This window comes from Melanotaenia boesemani, chromosome 22 (genome assembly GCF_017639745.1).
Source record: "Melanotaenia boesemani isolate fMelBoe1 chromosome 22, fMelBoe1.pri, whole genome shotgun sequence".
Lineage (NCBI taxonomy): Eukaryota > Metazoa > Chordata > Actinopteri > Atheriniformes > Melanotaeniidae > Melanotaenia > Melanotaenia boesemani.
This window is the reverse complement of record NC_055703.1, coordinates 25,222,577-25,231,676: the sequence shown is the minus strand read 5'-3', so window position 1 is coordinate 25,231,676 and position 9,100 is coordinate 25,222,577. Positions and strand designations below refer to the sequence as shown.

Genomic DNA, 9,100 nt, shown 5'->3' with positions numbered 1-9,100 from the left:
ACGGGGGGGCTGGGAGTACACGCATTGTTTACGATTATTAAATGTTTTCAAATCCTGTTCTACGTCATTTAATATGGTGTGACGTACCAGACTGTTTAAAAAGAACGATGGTACAGGTCATGCCCCCCTCCCCCGACAACGTTGAATGGTTCCAACCAACGCCTCTTGATGACACAACGTGCTCGAGCGGGTATTTCTTGGTACCGTAAAATTGCATACAATAATAAACAAACGGAGACAGAATCTACAGGTTTCACATGCTAAATGTGGAGATGATCTGGGACCAGCTGGAACTCAATCCGACAATCAAAGCCGCAGTAAAGAGAGGTGACACCCGCTGCAGCAGCCTTCACCCACAAACATGAAACTTTAATCTTTTACCTCCTATTGAATCTGAACTGGATTACTGAAAGGTTCTCTAAAGCTTGGTTGGCTTTTGGTTACATCCGCACGACTGGATTGAAAGACGAGCAATCTGGTGCTTGATTAAAACTTTTCCACGCTGCTGTTTGCTGCTTTAGACTTACTACTTTTAACTTTATGTTTAAACACGAGGCGGATAGTTTTGTATGGAGTTTGTTGATCTGTGTAAAGTGAGAACAGTGTCGGTCGAAGGTAATGTGGAGCCCAAGGCGAACCTCAATTGACGTACTTTAAAAGTGCATTTAAAATATTAAAATATCTCTTAAAGCGCTTGCAGTTTAATTTGATTATATGAACTATTATTTAAAGTAAAGCACAATATTTTAATTTGTTAACGCCTGCTGGTAAATTTGGCTTGCAAGTACGGCGTCCCCCCAGCAGATGGCGCCCTAGGCAACCGCCTATGTCACCTATATGAAAGACATACACTGAGTGAGAGAGGAGGCAATACAGTTTTACTTTGTCACATGTGTATGGGTGTTTTGGTTTTCACATTGCTGTGGTAACGGGTGTGTTTTACCCACCAGCTCAGCTTAAGTCTGTCCAGGAGGTTGTTTGTATTTCTGGTCCAGAGCTCCAGAGAATCACTGGTCTGAGCCGCTCCGATGTCCATCAGCTGCTCACTGCTGCTGCCACTGCCTGCAGGAGACATCCACCAATCACAGGTGAGATGATCCACATCTATGCTTCATTGTATGAGACTCTGATGTCACAGTGTGGTATCATTGCATCTACTGACCCAGTGTTTGTGCTCTCAGCCCTGCAGCTGCAGCAGGTCAAGGATCAAAAGTTACGGACTGATCTCAGACTCAGTGTCGGATGTCCTGTTCTGGACCAGCTGCTGAGAGGAGGTCTGCCTGTAGGGGGCATCACTGAGCTGTCAGGGCAGAGCGGAGCGGGGAAGACCCAACTGGCCCTGCAGTTCTGCCTGTCGGTGCAGTACCCAGCTGTGCATGGAGGCCTGGACGCAGGTCAGTGAAGGTAGCATCAGGCCGGTGAACGTAATGAACCCAGCGTGTCTTAGTGAATGTAGCATCACACAGGTCAGGTCCATAGACACAACATCACTAAGGTCAGTGAAGAAAATGGCAGTCAGGCCAGTAAAAACAGTGTTGAGTCAGTGAAGGCCACATTTGTTTGTTTATCTGAATATTTAGATGAATGAGTGAACCTCTTTTCCAGGAGCTCTGTATATCTGCACCGAGGACTTGTTTCCCATCAAGCGCCTGCAGCAGCTAATCTCAGAACAGTCTGTCCTTCGCTCTGACATCCCTCCGTCTCTGATCAGCAGTCTCCACTTCAGTGACCACATCTTCATAGAGCACGCTTCTGACCTGGTGACTTTAACCTCCGACCTGAGATCAGATCACACATGCAGACTGACTACAGGCCAACCCGTTTGTTTGTCTTCAGAACTCCCTCCAGGTGTGTCTGTCCCGCCGCGCCCCCCTTCTGCTGGCTCAGGGTCGGGTCCGGTTCGTCGTGGTTGATTCGCTGGCAGCGCTGTTCAGGTGTGAATTCCAAGCAGATGATTGGTTGGAGAGGAACAAACAGCTGCTCAGCTTTTCCTCCATCCTGCGCCACCTGAGTCTGGAGTTTAACATACCTGTTCTCTGCATTAACCAGGTGACACATACCTGTCCTCTGAGACGTGTCCTGTCACATGACAGATAAATTCCTGATCAGTCATAACTAACATCTGATGTTTGTTTCAGGTGACAGATGTTTTCAACCAATCAGATGACAGTTTAGGGTAAAAGAGCGTTTCCTGCTGGTTACATGACTTTATTTTCATGTCATAAAAACAACATGAACACGGAAACTAACGCGTGTTGTCTCTCTGTCTCAGTCCTTCGTCCTCTGCTGTGTCCCCTGCTCTGGGTCTGACCTGGGCCAATCAGGTCCTGGTTCGACTGATGATGCAGCGTCTCCATGGGACAGTTTCCCGTGGCGACCAAAACAGCACCCTTCGCAGGTTGGAGGTGGTGTTTGCTCCTCACCTGCCCCGTGGAGGACGAGATGCTGCCGTCTGGAAGGAGGGGGTTCGTGGAGTCCTGGATCCGGATTAACTGGACAGTCTCGGGCAGACGTAATCCAAAATATCTCAGATTGGAGATGAACTGACTGTTTATCAGGCTTAAATAGAAGTTCTGAATGGAGTTCTGTTGTTTAACACTTTCATAAACCAGCTATGTTCAGAAACCTGTGGATGGTTTTTATGATCACGGTCGGCTGATGCGGACCTGCTGATGTCACACTTCCTGATCAGTTTCTGATCAGCTGATTTCATAGATCACTTTTTATGTCCTACATCTTTACAGATTAAAACACGGACATTAACCCCTCCGCCTGCGTGCTGTAACCGCAGTCAATTCTGTCAATAACACACGACAGGAAGTGGATTGATTTTCTTCACAATAAAAGCATGGAAAAAATCTGAGGTGTGAAAGCTGTGAGAGGAGGATTCAGGGGAATGTCGCATCTTATCCTCTGAGACAGATTAGTCTGACATGTTTGACTTTAAACTCCTGCAACCTTTCTCATTTCATCATATCCCTAATCTCCGCCCTTTCAGTCTCCTCCATCCTTTCCCAGTCTCCTTTCTTTCCTCATCTTCCGCTATCTCATTTTCTCATCCTTCATTTCAGTGTCTCCTCCATTCTTTCCTTGTCTCTTTTTTTCACTCATCTCTTCCATACTTTCCCTGTTTCTCTCCTTTTCTTATTTCATTTCCTTGTGTCCTTAATTTTTCCTCCATTCTTTTCCTCTCTTCTTTCATTTCCCTATCTTCTTCTTATCCTTGTCTCATTTCCTCAAATCCTTTCTACGTATTTCTACGTCTCCTCCATTCTGTCCTTGTCTCCTCCTTTTCCTTCTCTTCCATTCCCTATCATCTTGTTCTTTTTCTTGTTTTCTCCTCCTTTTCCTCATCTCATTTCTTCTGTCTTCATTTTTTTTTTAATCTCTTCCACTTTTTCCGTCTTTTTCCACATCTCAACCATCATTTTGTCATCTACTTCCTTTCCTCACCTTCTTTTTCTCAAATTTCCTCATATCTTTCATCTATCCGTCTCCTCTATCCTTTCCTTGTCTCCTCCAGGAAGGAGGTGATGGAGGATCCTGTGGTGTTAAACAGCTTTTTATGTGAATCGTTGATCATTTAAGAATAGTTGGATTTGTGTTGTCGTAATGACGTAAAATGTAACTGTAAGGATCCTGGAGTACGGTTATGTTTGTTTCTGGGCTGATCTTCATCATGACGTCAGTTTCCAGACGGGATCATCGTTCTGTTTGTTGACCGGAAGCTGGGCTTTTTATTTTGAAGATGAACGTCTTGCCGTTTCCGGCGCCTACAGGGCTCGAGCTCCTGGGTGATGCGCAACGCAAGAAGCTTCATAACTGACCCCGTCTGATCGAAGATCGAAGAAGCAGAAAGCGGAGGTCAGTCTTTGTTTGTTTGTTTGTTTGTTTTCGGGGTGAAGGGCTGCAGGCCGTCAGTCATCAATACGAACGATGACTGGCGTCACAGCGTCATGGACCGTTGATCAGTAATCAATTATCAACGCATGTAAACTGAAGATTGAACCACTACATTTAGATAAAAGTCTGAGCTGAAAAAACTCAACAAAAACAACTCACGTCACGATTTGATGAAGGTGTGGCCTTCAGACCGGAAATGTCCGCTAAACTGGTCGGTGATGATGTTGATATTTATATTTAATTCGTCTTTTAAAAATATATATTGATGGTTTTTCAAATATACAGAATGTTACCACACATCTTCTAATGCTCACTCATGTTAATTAAATAATATCCCCCTAACATGTATCATGAGGGAAATAAATAATTTTGTTTGTTAATTTTTTTTATAAGAAAAGTGACGTCATGTGATGAAATTGACACATAAAGTGTTAAAATAATCTTTCTAACTACATGTGGTGTTTGGTAGTTTTAATCAGATGTGAAGTTAAGTGGTAAATTTGTTCCTGGCTTTCTGTTGACCTTTAAAAAAAGATTTGTAGTATAATTTTAGAGATGTTCTTATAAAAAAATAATCCCATACATGGAAACAACCAGAATGGTGGCCAGAAACTGAGGAAAAAATAACCTGGAAGGACAAAAAGATCCCAAACAGTCTAAACAAGGGTTGATTGTTTTTATTAACGATGGGTCTTTTTTTTATAAAAATGACCAATAACTCAGCTGCTTCCAGGTGGTTTTGGGTCTCTGTGAAAGCTAAATAAGATGTTTTGGATCAGCTGTGGAGCTCCATGCTTGTTACAGATGATGACGAGCTGCTCTTCATCATGTTGTGTTCTGTTTCTCCAACAGAGGAGACCATGACTTCCTCCGTCCTCCTCTCATTGGTCGTCCTCGTGCTCCTGCTGGGTCCAGTTTCCTCTCAGAACCGCGATCCGGCTTTGGAGGACCTGATCCAGGGGAACACAGACTTTGGTACCCGTCTCTACCGAGCCGTCGCCAGCCGAACGGACGACAATGTCTTCCTGTCTCCTCTCACGTTGTCTGCCGGACTAATCGCTCTGCTGACCACCACCAGCGGTCCAACCCAGGACCAGCTGCTTCAAGGACTCACACTGACCGGACTTGACCCTCAGAACCTGCCAGGTAGACCAGGACTTTGAGAACATGAGAAATGACAGGACGCTGGATGTTAAAAGGTGTTTGAACTTCTTCTCTGCTGTTCTCAGATCAGTTTCAGACTCTGAGGAACAAGGTCTTTCAGAAGGATGCGGTCCAGAACCTCCAGCAGGGCATGGCCATCTTCCCTGCTCAGGGTTTCCAGGTGTCCACATCCTATCTGGATCTGGTTCAGACAAAGTTTGGGGGGAAGGTTCAGAGTTTGAATTATATGACAAATTTTGATGCCATCGACGCCATCAACCGCTGGGCCCAGGACCAGACCGGAGAACGGGTCCAGGAACTGTTGTCCATCCTGGACACGCAAACCCAGCTGCTGATTGCGACCACCGCCTCTTACCAGAGTAAGAAAGTCCCACATGTTCTTAAGGAATTTGTGCTGTGAGCAAACATCAAATTGTAAAACTCCTGTATTTGAATAAAGTTTTCTGTGTTTGAATAAAGTTTCCTGCGTGTTTCAGCCCGCTTCAGCCCGGCCTTTAACTCGTCCTCCACTCAGGACGAGCGTTTCTACGTGAACAAGTACCAGGTCGTCATGGTTCCCATGATGTTCCGGGCCGATAAGTACTTCCTGGCGTACGACCGCTTGGTGAAGGCCGGCGTGCTGAAGCTGCCGATGGCGGACGGGGCGGCCATGTTGGTGGTGCTGCCCGATGAAGGCGTAGACATCACAGCTGTGGAAGAGGAAGTGACATCAGAGAAGATCTGGACATGGATCAGACAACTGAAGAAGACGTGAGAAAACCCTCTTCCTTTTTCCTTCCTCACCTCCTTCCTTCTTTTACATCCCTCCTTTCCTTCACCTCCCAACTTTACTTCCTTCATTATTCTGTCCATCTTTCCTCAGCTTTCTTTTTACTTCTTTAATCCTGAAATCACTGTTTTAATCTTTAAGATTTTTAAGTCTGTCCTTCTTTTCTGTTTGTCTCTCCTTCCTTGCCCGGTTATCCTCTTCCTCTTCCTTTTCTCTTCTTCACCTCCTCATCTTCTCCTCTTCCTCATCCTCCTCATATTCCCCTCCTCTTCCTCCTCATTTCCTTTTTCTCATGTCCTCTTCCTCATCCTGTTCACCTTCTATTCTCAATCTTCTCCTCCTCTTACTCTTCTCCTTCTATCAGTTGTTCTCCTCCCTTCCCTCCTGTCCTCTCTTCCTCCTCCTGTGCTCTCCTCCTCCTCTTCCTCGTCTTTGTCCTTCTTAACAAACCAACAGAAGCATTCTTTTATTTTGGAAACAGGAAGTTGGAGGTGCAGCTTCCTCGTTTCATGTTGGAGCGTTCCTACTCTCTGAAAAACGTCCTTCAGACTCTTAATGTCGTTCAGGTGTTTGAGGATGACGCTGACATCATCAACATGGGCGGAGCTAAAGGACCGAAACTCACAGAGGTCAGAAGAAACTTAAAAAGAATGACTGATGAAGATGAGTGATGAAGCTCACACTGAGTGCATTTCCTTCCTGAGTCTCACTGCTTGTTATCAACCAGTTTGATCCTTTTATTGACTCCAACTGTTTTCTGTCCATCAGGTGTATCAGACATCTGTTGTCTCCGTTAACGAGACCAGCGATGACATCACTCCAGGGGGCGGAGCCACAACTTTCTCCACCCCTCCTCCACGACTCACCTTCAACAGACCCTTTATCTTCATCATCTACCAGCAGGCCACCAGCGGCCTGCTGTTCATGGGTCGAGTCATTGACCCCTCTCAGAAATAACCCATCTCACCTTCACCTGACTGGGACAAGCCCCGCCCACCTCATTACTCCAATCACATCTGTCAGATAACCACACTTGAACACAGCAATGGAAACTGGGTGTGTCTGTAGTGCTCAGTATGAGGGTTGCGACCCCTGCAAGGGGCCACAAGGCCCACTTGACAGGCCCTGACACATAAATGTTTACTCGGGTCCTGAAATTTAAACAAACAAGTATTTACAGAAACATTTACCCAGGTCCTCAGATGTAAACAAACAAGTATTTAGAGAGACATTTACCCAGGTCCTGAGATGTAAACAAACATTAACACAAAATCATAAATATTATCAAACATTTAATTAGTTTTTAGTGTTATTTTATTGCACTGAAGAGTTGTGTTAGCACTGAGCTAATGTTAGCATCGTTTTAATATTATTGTGCTGCTTCTTTGTGTAAATGTGTTGTTTTCCTGTGAGCTTGTTGCAGGTAGCATGTTGTTCAGAACCATATTAAACCTCAATCCATCCATGTTGGCTTCTCTGTGATTCTCAGCTGCTGAGTTCTGTCCAAACTAGAGCGTATTTTAGATCACTGTTTGGAAAGTTAATTTTCATTTTAGTGACAAATTCAGAGGTAGTTAGGGAACCAAGGTTCAGTTCATATATTGGCTTTTCTCCTGTGTTCTGCTTTCACTCACCATTTAGTGGCCAAGAATTTTACATAAAACAAAATAACATTACAGAAGTAGTTCCTGTCATTTCACCAATAATGCTAAGATTAGTGGGAGGAGGTAACAGATTTATCTCCCATCAGCAGCTGGACTTCATATACTAAGCTAATTAGCATCTTAGCCAGACAACCACTACGACACCAAGTGTACTGCTAATAGTTCCTGTAATTTTCTTGTAAGTTAAGATCAGTGAGAGAAGTTAAAGGGAGGAGGTGGATACTGCACCTTCTTAGGCCTAAAACTGCAGCTGAAACACTGCAGTTCGTAATGTTGATGCCCAGTGCAGCTCTTTTACTTCATGGTACCATGTCACACATTAGCAAGTAGAAATGGGAAAGAAGAGTTCTGATCTTAGCCTGACAGATGAAACCTCAGGTAGAATCTCCATCCTGTTTTAATAAGTTACTCTCAGGTCCAAATGTTGAATTAGTTTGTACATTTATTTATGTATTTGTTTATTTCTCCACAGATATCATATAAAACATCTATTCTTAGTGTCATGTTCTGGAAACATCATCAAACCTCCATGTTTTTGACCTGGACGATCCTTCTGACTGGATGACCCAGATTTATATTTTATGAGTGAGAACAGCAGCGAGGACGCTCCGATTGGTGGAAAACTGTTTTGATATTCTGTAGTCATGATGCAGCAGGCTGTCCTCTGCTGGAGAAACCAGATCACGTTTAAGAGCACGAATTCTACTGAAAACAGGCGCTGAGACAGTAGATGCAGCCAGTAACGCTGCTGGTGGCTGATGGAGATGTCGAAATAGAACTACATCTTTTTCCAGTTTTAAAACTAGTTTTGATCCAAACCATGTGACCCAGTCACTTCAAACCACAGGTGAATTGAAGCAGATGATAATATATTTACATTGTAAGTGTCCTCTTACTCCATGAAGTAAGAGGACAGATTCTTGTTGCTGAAGATGTGATGGAAGCTCTGAGTTCAGCTCCTGAGTTAAAGAGTCAAACCTGCTTAGAAAACCTGCAGATGCTGTGTCTAGGTAGCTCAGGATGATATTCAGCTGCAGCTGGAAGCAGAAGGTTCAGGTTCAAATCCTCTGAATGTTGTAGAAAGATTGATGTTTGTTTTTAAGGCCAACACCAAATATAAAGAGTGAAAAACTTTAACAAAGGTTATCAGTGTGACAGGGAGAATAGCTCACCCTGATGGGTGAAACTCTGGATTATCAGTTGAACTGTGTTCACAACCACTGACTGACTTTCTTTTTTATCCTTTGGATGCCAAATGAACAAGTTAGAAAACCTACAGAGGCAGTAGGTGTGTATGAAAGGATAGCTCAGGGGGATGGAGACCTGCCTGAAGTTCAACAAGTTGTAGGTTCAAATCCTCCAGTGTACACATGGTGAATTACACATCTAGACACCATGAGTTTAAATTTCTTAATTAATTCAACAGTCCAGTCTGAAGTTAAGAGTTAAGAGCTTCGATGTGAAGTCTCACATATCCAGAAGAATAGCTCAGGCTGGTAGGAGAGTACTCTGGAGGCAGGAGGACCTGGATCGAACCCCTTTGAACACATCAATTTTCATGGCCAATGGTCAAAATGAAAAGATAAAAGCACCACGAGAA

At 44.1% G+C, this 9,100-nt stretch overlaps 2 protein-coding genes across 5 annotated transcripts; both read left to right on the top strand.

Annotated features, from left to right (window-relative positions):
• Nucleotides 1-12: 12 nt before the first annotated feature.
• xrcc3 (X-ray repair complementing defective repair in Chinese hamster cells 3) lies at nucleotides 13-3,157 on the top strand. 2 transcript variants are annotated; one of them, XM_041975575.1, is made up of 8 exons: nucleotides 13-327; nucleotides 951-1,088; nucleotides 1,182-1,394; nucleotides 1,606-1,760; nucleotides 1,837-2,049; nucleotides 2,139-2,176; nucleotides 2,273-2,509; nucleotides 2,541-3,157. In XM_041975575.1, exons 1-7 carry the CDS (start codon nucleotides 258-260, stop codon nucleotides 2,490-2,492), a joined length of 1,047 nt encoding a protein of 348 aa, XP_041831509.1. In that variant the 5' UTR covers nucleotides 13-257; the 3' UTR covers nucleotides 2,493-2,509; nucleotides 2,541-3,157. The 2 variants fall into 2 exon arrangements, with proteins under 2 accessions (XP_041831509.1, XP_041831508.1); XM_041975574.1 differs by having other exon boundaries at nucleotides 2,273-3,157.
• Nucleotides 3,158-3,725: 568 nt separating this feature from the next.
• On the top strand, nucleotides 3,726-7,301 carry LOC121633479 (protein Z-dependent protease inhibitor-like). 3 transcript variants are annotated; one of them, XR_006009059.1, is made up of 7 exons: nucleotides 3,906-3,967; nucleotides 4,756-5,049; nucleotides 5,133-5,426; nucleotides 5,544-5,817; nucleotides 6,318-6,465; nucleotides 6,605-6,984; nucleotides 7,031-7,301. XR_006009059.1 is itself a non-coding variant. In XM_041975553.1 (6 exons), the coding sequence occupies exons 2-6, from the start codon at nucleotides 4,764-4,766 to the stop codon at nucleotides 6,791-6,793; spliced, it is 1,191 nt and encodes a 396-aa protein (XP_041831487.1). In that variant the 5' UTR covers nucleotides 3,726-3,864; nucleotides 4,756-4,763; the 3' UTR covers nucleotides 6,794-7,301. The 3 variants fall into 3 exon arrangements, 2 of the variants coding, with proteins under 2 accessions (XP_041831487.1, XP_041831486.1); XM_041975553.1 differs by lacking the exon at nucleotides 3,906-3,967 and adding an exon at nucleotides 3,726-3,864 and having other exon boundaries at nucleotides 6,605-7,301; XM_041975552.1 differs by having other exon boundaries at nucleotides 6,605-7,301.
• The last annotated feature ends 1,799 nt before the right edge of the window (nucleotides 7,302-9,100 follow it).

Bases quoted from the DNA above. Each gene is read 5' to 3' on its own strand.
- xrcc3 (XM_041975575.1), top strand. From the start codon at position 258: ATGCTAAATGTGGAGATGATCTGGGACCAGCTGGAACTCAATCCGACA. The intron at 328-950 runs GTGACACCCGCT...TTTACCCACCAG, and splicing joins CAAAGCCGCAGTAAAGAGAG to CTCAGCTTAAGTCTGTCCAG. The intron at 2,050-2,138 runs GTGACACATACC...TGTTTGTTTCAG, and splicing joins CTGTTCTCTGCATTAACCAG to GTGACAGATGTTTTCAACCA.
- LOC121633479 (XM_041975552.1), top strand. From the start codon at position 3,937: ATGACTGGCGTCACAGCGTCATGGACCGTTG. The intron at 3,968-4,755 runs ATCAGTAATCAA...TTTCTCCAACAG, and splicing joins CACAGCGTCATGGACCGTTG to AGGAGACCATGACTTCCTCC. The intron at 5,818-6,317 runs GTGAGAAAACCC...TTTTGGAAACAG, and splicing joins ATCAGACAACTGAAGAAGAC to GAAGTTGGAGGTGCAGCTTC.